The sequence below is a fragment of the Tiliqua scincoides genome, chromosome 2 (assembly GCF_035046505.1).
Source record: "Tiliqua scincoides isolate rTilSci1 chromosome 2, rTilSci1.hap2, whole genome shotgun sequence".
Classification (NCBI taxonomy): Eukaryota; Metazoa; Chordata; class Lepidosauria; order Squamata; family Scincidae; genus Tiliqua; species Tiliqua scincoides.
The window spans coordinates 250,984,941-251,002,966 of record NC_089822.1 but is presented as its reverse complement, the minus strand read 5'-3'; the positions used below and the strand labels follow the sequence as shown (position 1 = coordinate 251,002,966).

Here is an 18,026-nt window from a genome sequence, read left to right as displayed (position 1 = left end):
TTGTCACCTTTGAACTGGAAACTGTCACTTCAAAGGACAAACTTAACAAAATAAGGAACTCTCTTCTGCAGAGCCTCATTTTTAATGTTTTCTGCTTTTTGGTTCAAATTTGTACCAAAGAGCTAGTGAGGATGGTGTTAGTCCTATAAGAACACAGAAAGTAGTACTATATGTGACATTCAGTATCCTTCTGGACCTCAGTTTTTACTTACACATACTAACCTTTGACTGAAAGATGTGTACCACAGTTCAGCATTATCTTTTCATAATCAACTAAGCCAGTCTTGTCTATGAAGAAATTGGAGGCAGGTTCAAAAATATAACAAAGGTTTTATTTTCTTGTAAGAGACAGCAGAAAACTATACAACCATACAAAAACAATGAGGGTGCCACTACAGCACAGTGTGAACAGGAAGCAAAAATAGGCTCCTGCCTTATCCCAGCTCCTCTCTTGTCTTTCCTACTTTTTTGGGCAGCTTTTTGTTTGAAGCATCCTCCAGCTCCTTGGCTTTGTAGTAGTGAGGGGCCACTTCCAGCAGCCATGTGCTGTCAATCTCTATGATCTAGAAAACAGAAAAGAAACTCCAAAATTGCAATCCATTTCTGAACCTTCTGTGCAACAAGTAAATGGAAGGCATCAAACATATGCACAGAAGGAAAAGAACAAGCATCATTAGAACAAAGTTAATGATATTTTGAGGCTGCAGAAACACAGCAACTAATCTCTCCCAAATTGACTTTCAGAAGCATAGTCTTCATGCTCATCGATTCATTCATGTTCCTTCACAAAAGGATCAGACAACCTAGCCCCAGGAGAGAGAAAACGATTGGTTGGGGGAAAGATGTAAGTGTATTTCCTTGACTGAAGGTAATCCTGAGGCTCTTTGGTAAAGGCCTACACTGCTGTCCTCTAAGTTAGGGATTGAAACTGGCACCCCATCTGTATTTGAGCTGTGGTACCTTGCTAAGGAGGGTAGGACAATAGAATGACCTGAACTCAGTACCACTGAGTTAAGTCCCTAGCCCACTATCTCCTTAGCAGCCTGATCACAAAATACCTGCTGTAATTGCCAACTATATTCCCTAAGGCTGAGCTGCACTATCACCTCAAGGCAGAAAATGGCAGCTGATCCAGCAATGGCCCTGTTTTTAATGCAACAGGCATAAGACCTACCTGTCTCATGAACTCTTTAGTAGTGAAGACCAATTCGTGGTAGATCAGCCAGCGTGGTTGTTCTTCAAAAAGGGAGCTATTAGGGTGAACAAATACTGTTTGTTGATGCTTGACAGTCTTATAACCACTGCGGGTTAGGCGGGCTGTGTGATAAAAGAAACCAGCGGTGATGGCCTAAGGATGGAGAACAAGGGGGACAAATGAGTCAAAAAAAGGAACGATCAGAAGAAGAATGGGAACTCTGCCTGTCTCTGTTTGGCAAATCCCCTGATTACCATGCAACCTAGTCAAAACTGAGATGGTGCTGTTATGATTTTATATGTATCAATATAGGAAGTGTGTGATGTGCTGAAATGGACACACATAGATGCTGTATTGTATAGATTTAAGTGATATCGTCACATGGTTCCACTGAATGCTATCTTCATTGAGAGGAAAAAATGTAGATAATGCCCTGAGAAGAGGCACATGAATAGAAATCACTGTCCTGAATAACTTTTTCAAGCACCTAACAGTATCTGCCTTCTTTCTTACTGATGTAACCATTCGTCTGTACAAGCCCATTGTTATACAGCCCTGCTGTAATCAGTTTTCAACATAGATAATAAGGCTTCCTCTGCAACCAGAGAGGCTAAACACTTGCTCCCTTTCCACCCTCCCCCACCATGTGACAGGCTAGAAGCACAGAAAACACACACTTGGCTTTATAAGTCTTCCCCTCCATATTTACAACCATACACAGGGGAGTACCAGGTGTGGGAGTGTTTGTACCTTGCGGACAGGAATGTAGTCTCCTTCACTGGAGGTGATGTCCACCTCAATGCGCTCCATCAGTCCTTCCAGCTGTTCTCTCACATCCCGTGCTCGTCTCATGGAGCGGAACTGGATGAAATTCTCATAGCACCATTGCATAGAATAGCCACTCTCCACCCACTGAGGAGTAAGTGGAGAAGGACAGGGTCAGACTAAATCCCAGCCACTGGTTACCATTCCCACCCACTGATCTGAGTCAGACTACACCATTAAGAACCATCCACTGTGGTGCAATTCTCCAGTCATCTATTATCACAGATTCACACCACACCTATTGCCCAATGCCACCTCAGGTCGGGGACATGGAAACCTCGTATGCCATCTGTCCCAGCTGGCAGCACTAGGCTGGAGCAATTTTAGGACAAATGCAAACAAAAAATGCAAAGGCCCTCCAAACCCAAGCAGTACCCCTTGAGCTAAGATTCAGAGCTGGTGTCTCCCAAGGCAGACCTCCAAGCAAGAATCCTTCCTGAAAACCCTATCAAAGGTCTGTGCTTGTACTTATTTCATTGTCAGACATAATTAAATTCAGTCCTCAACAATTCCAATTTTGTCTGATCTGCTCTTTCTAACAATGAATGTGTCAATTTTTAAGCAACTTAGTGCAGAATGCCACTGCTAACATAGTAGTTGGCAACCTTCAGTCTCGGAAGACTCTGGTATTGCGATCTGAAAGGTGGTTCTGGCACAGCGTCTAGTGTGGCTGAAAAGGCTGATTCGGGAGTGACAATCCCTTCCGCACCGGGAGCAAGTGCAGTCTGTCCCTGGCCTGTCTCCCTGGCTATGGGCCTTCCTTCTTTGCCCCTTAGCCTCAGACTGCTGGCAAAGTGTCTCTTCAAACTGGGAAAGGCCATGCTGCACAGCCTGCCTCCAAGCGGGCCGCTCAGAGGCCAGGGTTTCCCACTTGTTGAGGTCCACTCCTAAGGCCTTCAGATCCCTCTTGCAGATGTCCTTGTATCGCAGCTGTGGTCTACCTGTAGGGCACTTTCCTTGCACTTGCTAACATAGTGGCCTGTTCAAATCAAACAGGTGAAAGTCATCCCAGCCAACCTGGGATTTAATTGGAACAGATGCCTGAACTCTGCACCTTGTCTCTTAGTCTTACTGCCACTCTCCATGACCTGTAAGTTCGTCCTTACCTGATTATAAACATTCAGCAGCACTAGATGGTCCCCACCAGGCAAGAAGAAGTTCATGCGGGCATTGTCAGCATGAACCACTTTGTCCTTGGGTCGATAAAAAATGGCATTGTTGACAGAGAGCATGGCGGCGATAGTGAGGATTTGCTCTGAGCACTTGTACCTGGAGAATTCCACAGGATGAAGAGAGAGCAGCATTAGATTCTGGCAATGCTGTAGCAGAGAGTTCACCCGACTCTAGAGCACTGAAAATCAACCAAAATGCAGCTTCAGAAGGTTGGCGAATTGGCTAATCACTTTCCACTGCTAACTGGGAAACAGGTGTTTTTTAAAGTGATGGATCTCATCTACCTAGAGGGGAAGAGCAACTGTCTCTCTTCAATGCATTGCCCCTTCTAGTGGCGCTAGCTTGTATTCCTTCTGCATCCTTCTAGATCGGTGGTTCTGAAACGTTTTGGTCTCTGGAACCCTTTGCATAATTCAACGGAGTCACGGGCAGCCCTGCCAATGTATACATGGTGTCTTGGGCAGCCCCAGAGTGCTGGCACATGCATAGAGTGGTGCATTGCTGAGCTGATGGTGACAGCTTATGGAGTACTCGTAGAACGCCTGAAGGGGTCTTAGGAGCCCCAGTGCTCTTTGAAGAAAGCTGTTCATTGTGTGTCCTTTTGAGATTATTTATGCTTTGTAACCTTATTTTTTTTAACTCTATATAAGTATCTGTAATAATAATAACTGCAAAGAGAAAGCTACAGAAGGGCAACCAGTTCACAGATAGCTGAAAGGCTACTGGAGTAATTTAAAAAACCAAGAAAGGGAGCCATTTAAGCCATTTCTGCCCAATGTTACATATACACAACAGGGATCAGATGTGTACACCTGTGGGATGGGCAGAAATGGGTTAATCAAATTTCCCACTAGTACAACACATATTTTCTCAGACAGACAACATAATCTTTAAAACATGTTCATTTATAATGAAACAGGAGCATGCATTAGCATTATCCAGAAAGCGTGGTCCAATATGCAAGGACCTTTTCTGTGGCTCCCCAAAGCCCTGCCACAACCCCGTCATGAATAAGTACATGTTAGGCCTAGGTTAGCATGTGAAGCCTGAACCAAACTAAGACAGTGTAATGGAGAAGTTGCTAGCCGTTCCCAGCTGCAAGAATGTGAGTAAATAAACAAAAGATTGTTGTCTCTCCTTTGCTGGTCAAAAAGGGCAGATAACAAGAATTACAACCCAATGTAATTGGGTTACAGACAGCAGTGTCTGTGAGTCTGCTGAGTGACTTTGGCAGCTCAGAACCTGGAAGTAATTGGCGGGGTGACGTCATCATTTATTTAATGGACAATTTTGCTTGTTATGCATGTCAGAAACAAGGGCAGGAAGTTGCTAGGCAGAGGAGTTTATTTTTGCAAAATGAAAAGGAAGTGCCCTGATCTGCTTACAGAACTAAGCTTGAAAACTAAGCAAATGAAATGAAAAGAGTCAAGTGAAAGAATCCGTCAGTGATTATGTCTCCTGGAGCAAGAGACTGAAATTCAATAACTGAAATTATATGCTAGTCCACAGCCCCAAACTCATAACAAAAAAACAGGACGTGCCATGCAGATAATGCCTGATTTCCAAAACGTTTTTCCCTCATTGCTTTTTATGCACCCTGATTGAGAAGGGTTTATTTTGGAGCAGAGCTTCGTATTCTCTGTATAAAACAAAGCTCATAACTCTTATTCAAAGGAAATGCAAATTCTATCTTGAGAGTATGTCATGCAAATTAATCATACTTGAATAAAGCTATACGAGTTGCAGAATTATTCTAATAAGTCAGTCAGGTTTTTGAGAGATTTGGAACTTGCTGGGAAACTGTAAAATGGAATAGGCAATGAGACTATAAACTGGGAGAGATAAAGAGGTCGTAAGCTTCACTTGTTATTGACAAGGTGGGAGCAAATTTCTGCATATAATTCGCTGCAGAGACTAGAAAACTCACTGCTCTGAAGCCAGAATCATCTTGGACAGCATGGGATCTACGGGCAGCTCTGCCATCTTCCGACCCAGCTAGATAGAGAACATAGGATTGTTAAAGCTGATCAAACAAAGGGCACAAAAGCTGTTCTCCATCTCAAATCAAATGTAATATAGCAGAGAAAAGTATCAGAAAAATACATCACTGAGATCTGAAAGCAGTTAATTGCTCTAATTGGGGGTTTCACAATTAACATAGTGTGTTTTGAAACCATTCAAAGAAATATTGTATCTATGTTCCATCCTTCCTCCAAATACCCCAGAACAGTATATAACCAATGTGATGTAGGTTAGGTTAAGAGACAACTAGCACAAGCTTAATGGCTTAGCAGAAATTTGAACCTGGTTCTTCCTAATCTCAAACCCAACATTTGGTTTGCAAAAGGCTCTCAAAATAGTTCTGCAGAGCTCTCTACACATGACAATAGCCCATAACTTGAGGTGGGAAAACAGTAATTTCACTTCTGAGTTATCAATGACAGTGCTATGAAAATCGATGCCATCCAAGCAGTCGATCTGGGAAGGAATGAGAATATGTCACTGGTCTTAAAGTTCCAGCTTCCTGCTTCTATTCTATTCCTATTAAAGAAGTGAGATGATGAGTTGGATAATCCAGCCCACTCCCAGTGTAAGAATCTTTGCTTGAGAAGACAGCCTTGAACCTCCGGATCTGTACCTTCGTAAGCTCGCCAAGGTGGTTGAGGGCTCCCAGGGCATACAGCTGCTCCAGTGCCAAAACTAGAGTCTCGTGGGGTGGTGGGTCCATGAAATCAAAGTGAATCAGGTCGTTGATGCCTAAACAGAAAGATAGAAGACCACCCATGCTGGCCACCAAATACTACATAGTATTTTTACCACCAAAGAGCCCCCTCCCCCATTTCTAAATTGAATCCTAGAAAATTCACTCCTTGCTGCTAAAACCCACAACTGCTTCCATCCCGGAAAGCCCCATTAAGGTCTTGGAGGAGAAAGCGTACAACCCATGTGCATCATTTCCATTTTAGGCTGCCTGGTCACACACCCAAGCTTTTGAGTAGCAACACCACATTGCCCAGATTGGTCCTTTGAATCTCTGGCACCGTGGTCTCTTCCAACTCATTCTTGTAGGCCCAGGCTGTGTAGAGGCGGAAGCACTTCCCTGCAGCCACTCGGCCAGCTCGTCCTGCTCTCTGGTTGGCAGAAGCCTAAGGAAAACAGAATAATATTATGGAGTGGCAGGGGAGGGAGACCACATTGGGGAATGACAACCCAGAGTTCTGTTCCTATTATGTTCTAAGGACAAATGAAGGGTGCATTACATGGACTAGCAAACAGGCACTTCGTATAAGGTGGCCTATAATTCCAGGATGCTGTCTCATGTTCTCTTTCCAGATGTCCCTTGAGCAACAGTATGTATTATAGGACCACTTGCCACCAGGTTCTTATGGCTCCCTGGTGATGGATCACTCACTAAATAATAGTAAGTAAACCGGAAGACAAGGCTAGGTGTACAAAAGCCAGTATAAATTATTTCTGCCCAACACTGCATATACACAATAGAGACCAAATGTGTATACCTGTGTGTCAGGCAAAAAGCAGAGTTAAAGCAGACTGAGTGAGGAGGGGTGTTGTGGATAAAAATACTGGTCAGGTACCCGAGAGCAGGGGGTGACAACGAGCGACTCCATGCCTGTGCGAGCATTGTAACTCTTCTGCTTGCAAAAGCCAGGGTCAATCACATAAATGATGCCGTCTATGGTCAGAGATGTCTCTGCAATGTTTGTGGCCACGACAACCTGAAGGAGGGGGAGACAGAGATGAATCACTTAGTTGTTAGGGGAGGTTAGATTCAGTTCTGTGTGCCATTAGGTAGCAGCTACTGCTGTCACAGCCTAAGCCACATCATTCCAATCACCAACCAGGGAAACAAAAACAGACACCACTATTGCCCCTTAAGCAATTGCCTCAGTCTAAACTGTTGAAGCTTGAAGCCACAATCCCCCAGAATACTAAGCCCTTTACAAACACCACCACTAACTCCATAGTCCTTCCAAATGCTCTGGGACCTAGTCTTAGTATACCACTAAGAATACCACTCCATCCCAAAGAGACAAAGCTCCATTTCCTCCTTCCTCTAGGCAAGTTACTCCTACCTTTCTGGCCCCTGGTGGGGTTGGCTCAAAGATCTTGGCCTGCATGTCAGAAGGCAGGTTGGCATAGATTGGGAGGACCAGAAGCTCTGCAATTTTGGAGCCCAGGCGACGGCAGCGATCCTGCAACATCTCACAGCAGGCTTCGATTTCTTCCTGCCATTGAAAGAGAGAATTAGGTGCTGCTATATGTGCAGCAAAAGCTATAGTGGGAGAGGGAACGCATACCTACCTGGCCAGTAAGGAATACGAGGATGTCCCCTCGAGGCTGAGTTACGTGAATCTGTAGCACTGATACCACACAGGCCTCCAGGTAGTCAGCCTCTGGAGCCTAAAATGTAATGGACAGAGGGAGGTCAACTGCAGTCCCCTATTAGACTGCAGACCTGTGTAAGTCAAGTCTATCTCTACCCCCAGACACCTGCTTGTCTAGAGTGCTCACTCAACCTCCTGCCCTGGATTGCAGTTCTAATACATCCTACACAAACTACTTCTCCCCTATGCTCTGAACCTGACCTCCTCCAGGAGACGTGTCCTATCCCCAGCTCCTGCTTACTTCAATTTTTAAGACAGCCTTCTTCCAAGAGAACACTGTATTTACTACAGGGTCCCTGCATCTTGCCCTTCTAGTCTTCACTATCTTGTTGGAACTTCCACACATCTCATGCCTGTCCAGACAGCAAAAAGCTTGGATAACAGTTGCTGTAAAACAGCAACCTTTTGCTCCTAATTACTGCAGCATTCAATCCCAAGACCCTACCATGGACAGTGAAATAAACAACTAGCATTGAAAGATAAACCCACTTGGGATTGATTTTATATGATCTTCACAGGAAAACAGCACCATATAGTAACTTCTTGTAACCTTATAAATGAGTCCCCACCCTCATGGTATAATGGAATTAAACTGTGAGAAACACAATGCTGGTTTTTGATGTTTGCATCTCAACAGTCTCCATCAGTTAGTAGACAGCTGCAGAAAAATTCATAAAAACAAAGAAGACACAAGGAGAACGAGAGGAACTGTCAAGGTAGGATACACAGGAGATTCATTGAAATTTAAATCAGTAAAGCCTCTGATGTCAAAACACAAAAGATGCATTGTAAGTTACTACAATTTATTTCATGTATATTATGCCCTTCTTTCAGGGGCTGAAGGCAGCCTAGATGGTTCTCCCCCCTCATTTTATTATTGCAACCACCCTACAAGTCTGGGTAGGCTGATAGTTATAGGCCCAAAGTCATCCCAAATTTCCCCCAGCCCTAGTCGGACACTCAGACCACCATACCATACTAGATCCCCAAGGCTGTGGGCATTCCTTAATTTCACCATGTGAAAAGAGAACTCAATTCTAGACATCTAGCGTTCTCCTGGTTTTAAAGCAAAGCTGAGTGCCTGGACCTCCCGGGCACAGATGTTCTAACAAACTGAGCTCCTCAGATGTTCTCTTTCAGCTGCACTTCCTTAGCAGTTCACTCACACACACCCTCTAGCCCTCCCAGCTGTGCCCACTGACCTTAGTATAGTAGATGTCGACAGGAAAGCGGCGCCCAGGAATGCGGAAGACGGGGGCATCATCAAAGAAAGTGGAGAAGCGCTCCGTGTCCAGGGTGGCGCTCGCAATCAGCACTTTCAGCTCAGGTCGGAAGCGGGCAATGTCTTTGATCAACCCAAACAGGATGTCGGTGTGCAGTGTGCGTTCATGGGCTTCATCTATGATGACGACGCTAAAGAAGAAGTTGGAGGGACTGTAAACGTTTTTATTGAAAAACGGCACACTAACATTTTAATGATAATGCTAATACTAAGAGTAAAGAGGCTCCATTCTATCTTCTGAGCACCAAATATTTTATTCAAAAGTATTTAGCCCATCCTTTTACAACTGTATACTGCTCCATACTAAAATTCCTTTGTTGTCAGCATGTTCTCTCTAGAAACAACAAAAAACCGTGATCTCTCTACCCCTTCTCACCAGCTGAGCATCTCATAGCCTTCTAGTTCAGTGCCACTACTCACCTGTAGCTGTTCAGGTCAGGCTCAGTCAGGAATTCTCTCAGCAGCATCCCGTCGGTCATGTACTTCAGCACCGTCCGTTCCGAGGTACAGTCCTCAAAACGGATGCTATAGCCTACCTGGGGGAAAGTTGGGTTCAGATACAGGTTACTGTGCCATCTTCGCTACCTCCACTCAGGCTCACTCAAAAAGAGCCATACATGAAATATTCCAGGGTAATGGGGAGGAGAGGAAGGTCCCATGCAGAGTTGGCATGATGCATATTCAACTCCATCCACAATGGTTCTCAAAAGAACAGAAAGAGAAAAGCATTTGAAGTGTGCTTTAGTTCCCCATCAGAAAAAGATATGGAATTGCTGGACTTGAGAGTCACTAGATCAAGGAATGATAATGATGAACAATGGACCACCGAAGGAATAAAGATCCCTAACCATAAAAATGAGCTGGGCTAATATCTATTTTCAGTTCCCAACCTTCCTCTCCAGAATCCATCTGGGGATCTTTCCAGCTATTTGCTAACATGTGAACTTTATTGTGCCAAAAATATATATTTAACTAAAACTGGATGGACTGGTGTGAGGATTACCCAACATCATGACATCCATTTGATGTACCCAGAGCTGCCTGAGGGGAATGGAGAACAGGATACGTATTCTGCCCCCCCCAACACGTACTTCATTTCCAAGCTTGACACCCATTTCCTGGGAGACACGGGCAGCCACGCTCATAGCTGCCACTCGCCTCGGTTGGGTACAGCCAATCTTCATTCCTTTCTGTGTGTAGCCCTGTTGGGAGAAGAGAAAATCTCCATGAGTCAAGTCCTCAGTATTTCCAGATCATGCATATGTAGCTCTGTTTGTTCAGATATTGAAATGCAGCTCCCACTAGGGAAAGGCAACTGGGTTTCTCTGTCTTGTACATATCCATTTAGAAATGAAAATAATTAGAAATACTTATTCAAGTGAAAATGATCACTTCCACAACAAGCATCAAAGGCTCTGTCACATAAGGTATGCATGTGAATTCCAACACTAAAAAGTATTAATTTTGCAAGTAATTCCACCAATTTTTCTGGAGTCTCCACTCCCTACATTATATTCATATGCCAATAGTCCAGGGTTAAGCAGGGCTTACAATTCTCTCTGCTCTGCTCAAAGGTCTACCCTTCAGCAGGCCCACCACTTGTACACAAAGGAAAAATAAAGATCAATTCAGCTATACAAGTAATGCCTCATTATCCAAAAACAGCTGTCACATTATCGTTGGCCCTCGGTATCCGCAAGGCATATGTTCCAGGACCTCCCCCATGGATACCAAATTCCATGAATGATGAAATCTGCGGGGAGGACGTCCTGGACAAAACTGGAAGGCACTTCTGGTCACACCAGGGAGATCCTAACCATAAGCACAAATTCAAATCCGCGAATGCTGAGCCTCCCGATAAGGAGAGCCGACTGTACTTTTTTCAAAGTCGAAGACTTCATAATAAAAATTCCATTCATACTTTAAAATACTCTGATGCATTTGACTCTTTAAGGGTAAGCATTAAAAACTGAAAATGTTTCTGCTCTTGTTTCGAGTTCAAAACAGATTGCACGTCTACAATTCGCCATTGTAATCAACACGCTTCCTCAGAAATGGCTTACTGCAAAATATACCCCAGCATTACTTGGCGGTTAAGGAATACAGAGGATGAGCATCCCCTACTGGCTTCCCCATCCAAATTCCTGCAGCACAGCACTGCCATAGCATGCTGGTACTAGCAGTGAGTGCAAGAAGCACACTACCTCAAGCAAGTCTCAGTGCTAGTTTCTGCAACTTCCACAATGCGCCCACTTGGCCCCTTCTCCTCATCAAGTTACCTCTTCGAATAAGTACTGTGGGATCTGAGTGGTCTTGCCAGAACCAGTCTCCCCTTCGATGATGAGCACCTGATGCACAGCAATGGCAGCCAGCAGATCTTCGCGGTAGGGAAAGATGGGCAGGCTGTAACGCACTTCCTGGATGGTCAGCTTCTTGAGCTCTGCCTCCGACAGCTGCGGTTTGGCCTCTTGATTCTAAGAGAAACAGTGGCAGCATGGATTTAGCTATGCCACAGAAAAAGACTTGCCAGGTACCTTAGAATTCTGCACCTAATCCCTACCATTGGGAAAATTCAGTTTCACAAGCAAAATTGGGATGGTCAGGGGAACAAAGCTGTGCACAGAAGGTCTGAGGTTCACTCCCTGGTGTTGTATGCCCTTAAAAATACCTCAAGAAATTATAGTGATAGTTCCTTAAAAAGCTCTACCCCACCTCCTTGCTATTCCCAAGCCCTAGACTCCAGTCCACCTGCTCATAACTCAGCAACCCTTAGCTAGAGCCCTCCACAACAAATCGTTAAAATCTAAATCCATTCTCCCTTCCACACCACCCAACATCTCTTCTGATGAGGTGAATAATCTGAATAACTCTGCCTTCTGACTCAGAGGAGGAATTTCTTAACTTTCTTTCCTGCCTGCTCTCCTACCAGCTGAATGAGAAATAATAGTTCATTCTCACCTCTTTTTCAGGAGGTGTAAAAAAGAGATGTGAACTGAGGTTTGTTTGACCTGTGCAAGCACAGAATTTTACTGGAAATTTGTTTTCCCTTCACCACCCTCTATCTTAGAGTGGTCATCAGGCAATCTGCTATATAGCACCACCATAAAGCCCCATCTCCCGTTTCCCATGCTGCATCTTCCTCTCTCACCTTGCTCTGGCTTGTGCCACGCATCTGCACAGCATTCACAAACTGGATCATCTCGTCCTCTTCAAGAACATACTCATAGTCTTTGTGAGGATGGCGCTGGCTGGCATCCCGAGCCCCAAAACGGAGGGCGGCTGCCCCAATGTGTTCCTCCTCCCAGCGCCGCTGTTCATCTCTTGGGGCCAAATGATCCTCTGTCTGAGGCTCTTCATAGTGATCAGGGATCTTCTGCAGGGCAAGAAGAAAACAGGAAGGGTCAGGTAATGCATTTCCCATCATGCATCCTGACATTCAGAGTTTTACAAGAGAGTGCATTGGAACTCTGCTCAAGAATGTTTCCTTAGAAGCATACCCCACTCACAGGCATGTAAACACAACATGGCAGTTACAGACACAAGAGAGAACGTGGAACTAAGCTAATTGTTATATCCCACATTTTTTTTCCAAAGGAAAAACTTTAGGTCAACTTAGTCCATTGCCTTTACCCATCATCCTTCTCTCTCTCACTCACGTACATTACCTTATTGCGACTCTCCTCAGGCATATAGTAACGATTACTCTTCTCCAGCTTCTCTTGCTCACCGGCCTGCTTGTACTGCTTAGCCAAGTCACGCACTTTGCGTTTGTATTCTAACTCCTGCTTCTCATAGGCTGTTAGATTCAGGTCAGAGAAAAGATACTCCTCATCTGCGATCTCTGCCTCTAGGTCTTCTATCTTGTCCTTTTCCCGTTTGGCCAAATATTCTCGACGGGACTTCTTGCGTAGTTCTGGAATCTGTCAAATGGAAAAAAACAGCTATGCGGTCAAGCAGATGAACTGTACAGCAAAATCCTTGCTTTTTCCTGACTCCCTAGAAGATAAACTTGGCTCTTGTAGGCTACAGTGTTGTAAAAAGCACTGTTAAACTCATTCTCTTTCACCATGAATTAATATTTTCATTTGAGTTAGTAACTTATCAGTTCAACCAGTCAAGCTGCCTTGCAAAAAGCAGATGTGTGCAGGGAGCCAGGCAGACACAAAACAAGCCATAGGCTACTAACTTCTACTTTTCTAAAAAGTTTCATTAAATATGTAGATATGTCTAATATACTAGTGCACATATTGTGCACACTAGTGCACACATTCAATGAAGGAGGCTCAATACATAAGCCTGACCCAAGGTAGTAAAAAGGAGAAAAATAACTGGTTACAAGATCTAGTGTACAAAAAAGACTGTAGAAAGAATGCTAGGCTGGACTACTATTTAATAAACAGAAATGCACAACACAAAAAGGGAAAGCGGAACTCTCACTATGAACTTCTTGTCCTCTTCTGCCATCTTCAAACGCTTCTGAGCCTCTTCATATGCCTAAGTTCAAGAAGACAGGGAAGCAAATTACACAGACACTTTGTTCAACCAAAGCAGAGTTAACACACTGTGTTCCCCATTGCCACAATGTGTGTGCAATATTTTCAAGTCACTCCAGGGTAGGGAGTCCACACACAATCAGCTGATATCACAAACCCATAGAACAGTTGGATAAAATCTCAGAAAGAAAGCAAATACGGGAATCCTTCTACCCCATCCCATCCCATCCTGCATCTGCCTTTTCTCATAATCATGAAGGTTACCGGGAACAGTTTTTTAAAAATTACAAAAATAGAAATGGGGTGATAAGAAATATCAACTATAAAATCAAGGACAGCAGATGATACAGGAAAGAGTATCTTAGGAGCAAGCAAGGCAAAGCATTCACGGGGCGCAAGATGGACAAAAATAATTTTTAACATTGGGAAAGTCTTCCCAAGAGAGAAAACATGATAAAGAGGGGCTGAAGAAAAATAAATTTTCAGCTTCCTACATGGCAGCATCCAAGACTTAGGGCCCAGTCCTATCCAATTTTCCAACTCCGGTGTAGCCACAATGCAACCTCATGGTAAGGGAACACATGTTCCCATACCTTGAGAAGGTCCCAGTGACTACCCCTCCACCACAGGATACAGTGCACACTCCACTGGCACAACTACAGCAGCATTGGAAAATTGGATAGGATTGGGCCCTTAGATATTAGCCTTTAGTAGGGTTGAATGTGGGTTAGATGTACTCAGCCTGTCAGGAAAAAAAACCAAAAACTCAAATAATCCTCACCAGAGTAACCAAAATTCTGCTGGAAGAAAAAATGAAATTGCAGAACATAAAATTATTATGAATTTATTTATTGTACTTTTAATTCTTTAGGCACTTTGGACAAAGCTTTTTGGGAAGGGTGGGATATACACTTTAAATAAATGATCAAAACTATCGTACATTGCAAGATTGCTGTTATTTTGCATAATTTATTTTGCTATAGGGTAAGGAAGCCCTGTTCTTTGACCACTGGAAACCTTATTCAGGAAATATTCTGGGATTACAGGCACTGACTACACCGTTTCAAGCATAAATTCACCACCATAAGGGTTTGGACAAGAGATTCATAAAGTGCAATTCTGTACCTGATGCCACAGTCTCTGACTTTGCTCTGCCTGAAGCAGAACCATGGCATACACACAGTCCTGTACATATATTTTAAGTTATTGGGTAGCAACATCAAATGTTTAGGCAAAGCACCTGCCGTGCCTTGAGCCCTGGGAGTCTCAATGATAAAAAAGATGGATGATAATAAGAGGTACGTAGAGAGAATAAGAAGTCAGGGAGAGGGATCAGGAAAGACTCCCAGAAACGGAAGCAGGATTCACACCCTGGGGCCACACCTTCTTGTCCGACCGCTCCAAGATGTTGCGAGTTCTCTCTTTGTCCTTGCGTTTGACACGTTCAGCAAAGGCATCACGTTCCTCCAGGTCTTGCAGTCGCTCTCGTTCACTCCGGTCCCACTCATCTTCTGAATCCTCGTCTTTCTTGGGAGAACTTGCTGGCTTCCTGCACCAAGAAAACCAAATCAGGCACATTTGCTCCACATGCTTCTCACTCAGGCTTGTAGTCCACAAAAGGACAATACTCACCGACCCTCATCATCTCCACTGCCCTTCTTATCAGAGTCTTTTTCAACATCGTCATCTTCCTCCTCTGCCTTATGCCGTCTCAGGTGTTTATTCCGCTTCCGCTGCTTTCCCTCGAGTCCCCGTGAGGGTCGTTGACGCTTGGAGCCCTGGGCTGCTGTTGCCTCACCAGCCACTTCATCATCACTGTCTTCCAAAAGAGTGTAGGTGCGATTCTTCTGCTGCAAGGCCAAGGCCTCTTGTTCGGCCACTCGAGCTGGCCTCTCTCGTGGGGCCTGGTGTGGAACCTACCAGAAAGTTGAGGAAGGGAACAAGTAAGGAAACTCGCAACTTACATACACACTGGCTCCTCTGAGGGTCTATTTACTGTCTCTCAGCAAGATTCATCTCCTTGAGGGATCATTTAATGTCTACCACAGGTGGAGGTGCTCCACCTGTTCCCCATATTAACTCCACCTTGAACTTGTGCAAGGAAAGCGCCCTACAGGTAGACCACAGCTTCGATACAAGGACATCTGCAAGAGGGATCTGAAGGCCTTAGGAGTGGACCTCAACAAGTGGGAAACCCTGGCCTCTGAGCAGTCCGCTTGGAGGCAGGCTGTGCAGCATGGCCTTTCCCAGTTTGAAGAGACACTTGGCCAACAGTCTGAGGCTAAGAGGCAAAGAAGGAAGGCCCATAGCCAGGGAGACAGACCAGGGACAGACTGCACTTGCTCCCAGTGTGGAAGGATTGTCACTCCCGAATCAGCCTTTTCAGCCACACTAAACGCTGTGCCAGAACCACCTTTCAGAGCGCGATACCATAGTCTCTCGAGACTGAAGGTTGCCAACAACACACACTATGGTTCACAGAGTTACAGTAGGATAGAGGTTAACCCATTTTTGCCTGGCCCACAGGTGTACACATTTGGTCTCTGTTGCCTATATGCAATGTTGGGCAGAAATGGCTTTTAAGAGACTGAAATCACAGTTCTATTGCCTACTCAGAAGTAAGTCCCATTGTGTTCAATGGAGCTTACTTCCAGGAAAGTGTGTACAGGACCGCAGCCCGATCGGGAAGTCAGAAGCTTCCAGGCTCTATCTGAAGTGTAGTCTTAACTTTCTGGGACAGATTACTCTAGGTCTATCTTGGTCCTCATCAACCAATCCACGCCCTGGCATTACATTCCCTGTTCACTCACTATTAATTCTGATTCAACTGGCAAGTATCAGAGACTAGGTCAACTGCAGAATTTCTTTCCTAGGGAAGATTTGGAGTCCCTAGGAAGGGCCTCAAAACATGCCACCAGGGTCCTATTCACTGATTAGCGTTTCTTTATTATTCTGTATTAGTGTAAGAATACATGAAGTGTCTCGCTGAATCAGGCCAAGGGCCCAAACTAATCTAGCTTCCTATATTTCACAGTGGCCCACCAGATGCCTCAAGGAGCACACAAGACAACAAGAGACCTGCATCCTGGTATTCTGAAGTAGCCTACTTCTAAAACCAGGAGGTTGCATATAGTCATAATGGCTTGTAACCTATGACGGAGTTTTCCTCCACAAATCTGTCCAATCCTCTTTTAAAGGCACTTAGGCCAGACACCACCACCTCATCCTGTGGCAAGGAGTTCCACAGACTAATTACATGCTGGGTAAAGAGACACTTTCTTTTGTCTGTCCTAACTCTCCCAATGCTCAATTTTAGTGGATGTCCCCTGGTTCTGGTGTTGTGAGAGAGGGAAAAGAACACCCCTCTATTCACACTATTCATTCCCCGCATAATTCTGTACATCTCAATCATGTCCCCCCTCAGGCACCTCTTTTCTATACTGAAGAGCCCCAAATGCTGTGGCCTCTCCTCATAAGGGAGGTGTCCCAGCCCAGTAATCATTTTGGTTGCTCTCTTCTGCACCTTCTCCATGCTACCCATTTGACTGATTCTATATTGTCCATTTTATTGTAGCTTACTTTATTCCAGTGTGTCTCAAAATTTGTCCTCCACCGCACCACTTCACAAGGTCCACCTATTCAAAGTACCACTGGAAGTAACTGGTGATGACAACTTGCCTGTTACTTCTGAGTTGGGAGGCCAGATGCAACACTAGTAAGAGGCTCAGGGTAAACGGGAGGGCTATTTTGAGTGTGGAAAAGCGCGTTGGAGATCTGCCCTCCAAGCCCTGCCTCTTACCACTGTTTGAGAAACGTGATTTTATTCTAATGTCTACAGGACTTTGGAGGGCAGGTGGGTTCTTTCCACTTTCAAACAACCTGTACACTGCCTTGTGATATTATAATCCAAATGAGAAACATATATAGTTATACATACGTGATCCATGCAACATACAAATAATTACATGCTCCACCTCACTGAAAAACCTCACCCGTAACCCATTTCTGCTCAGCCCACATCTGCACATCAGTTGCGTTTATGCAATGTTGGGCAGAAATGTCTTGATCTATATAACTCCTTGCCACAGGAGGCGGCCAAGCCGCCTCAAGCCTGGGGACCTCCTTGCCACAGGAGGAGACCCAGCAGCCTCAAGCCTGTGGAACGCCTTGCCACAAGAGACTCAGCAGCCTCAAACCTGTGGAACTCCTTGCCACAGGAGGCGACCGAACCGCCTTAAACCTTCGCTAAAAAGCCCTCCTCTCCCTGTTGGCCCCGCCCACTTCCCAGAAGCCCCGCCCCGCGCCCGAGGCCCCCACCGCTCACCCGCTCCCAGAGCCGCTGGGCGAAGGCGCGCGCCGCGGGATCGGCGACGCGCAGCGTGTCGGTCTCCTCCAGGCGGGCGAGCAGGTCCTCGGAGCTGCGGCTGCGCTTGGCCAGGCCCACCATGAAGGCCACCACGTGACGCTCGCTCAGCCCGAGCAGGCCGTGCAGCTCCTCCGACACCCACCGCTCCAGTTCGCCCGCCATGGCAGCCGGCAGCGCTCCGGGCCCGGAGGGCGGCACTTCCGGCTGCTGGACCGCGCCGGCCGATCCGCGTTCTCGGCAACGACCACCTCCGGCTCGTGTTGCCGGAAGGAACATAGAAACAGGA

At 45.3% G+C, this 18,026-nt stretch overlaps 1 protein-coding gene across 1 annotated transcript; it reads right to left on the bottom strand.

The window, feature by feature from the left end:
• Positions 1-310: 310 nt before the first annotated feature.
• On the bottom strand, positions 311-18,026 carry DHX16 (DEAH-box helicase 16). Its single transcript, XM_066618246.1, has 20 exons — positions 17,699-18,026; positions 15,007-15,290; positions 14,758-14,923; positions 13,319-13,375; positions 12,547-12,801; positions 12,030-12,254; positions 11,161-11,355; positions 9,973-10,083; positions 9,302-9,417; positions 8,802-9,012; positions 7,517-7,615; positions 7,288-7,440; positions 6,790-6,930; positions 6,177-6,339; positions 5,832-5,950; positions 5,121-5,188; positions 3,127-3,289; positions 1,946-2,107; positions 1,175-1,348; positions 311-563 (listed from the first exon to the last, which is right to left on the bottom strand). The coding sequence occupies exons 1-20, from the start codon at positions 18,014-18,016 to the stop codon at positions 435-437; spliced, it is 3,309 nt and encodes a 1,102-aa protein (XP_066474343.1). The 5' UTR covers positions 18,017-18,026; the 3' UTR covers positions 311-434.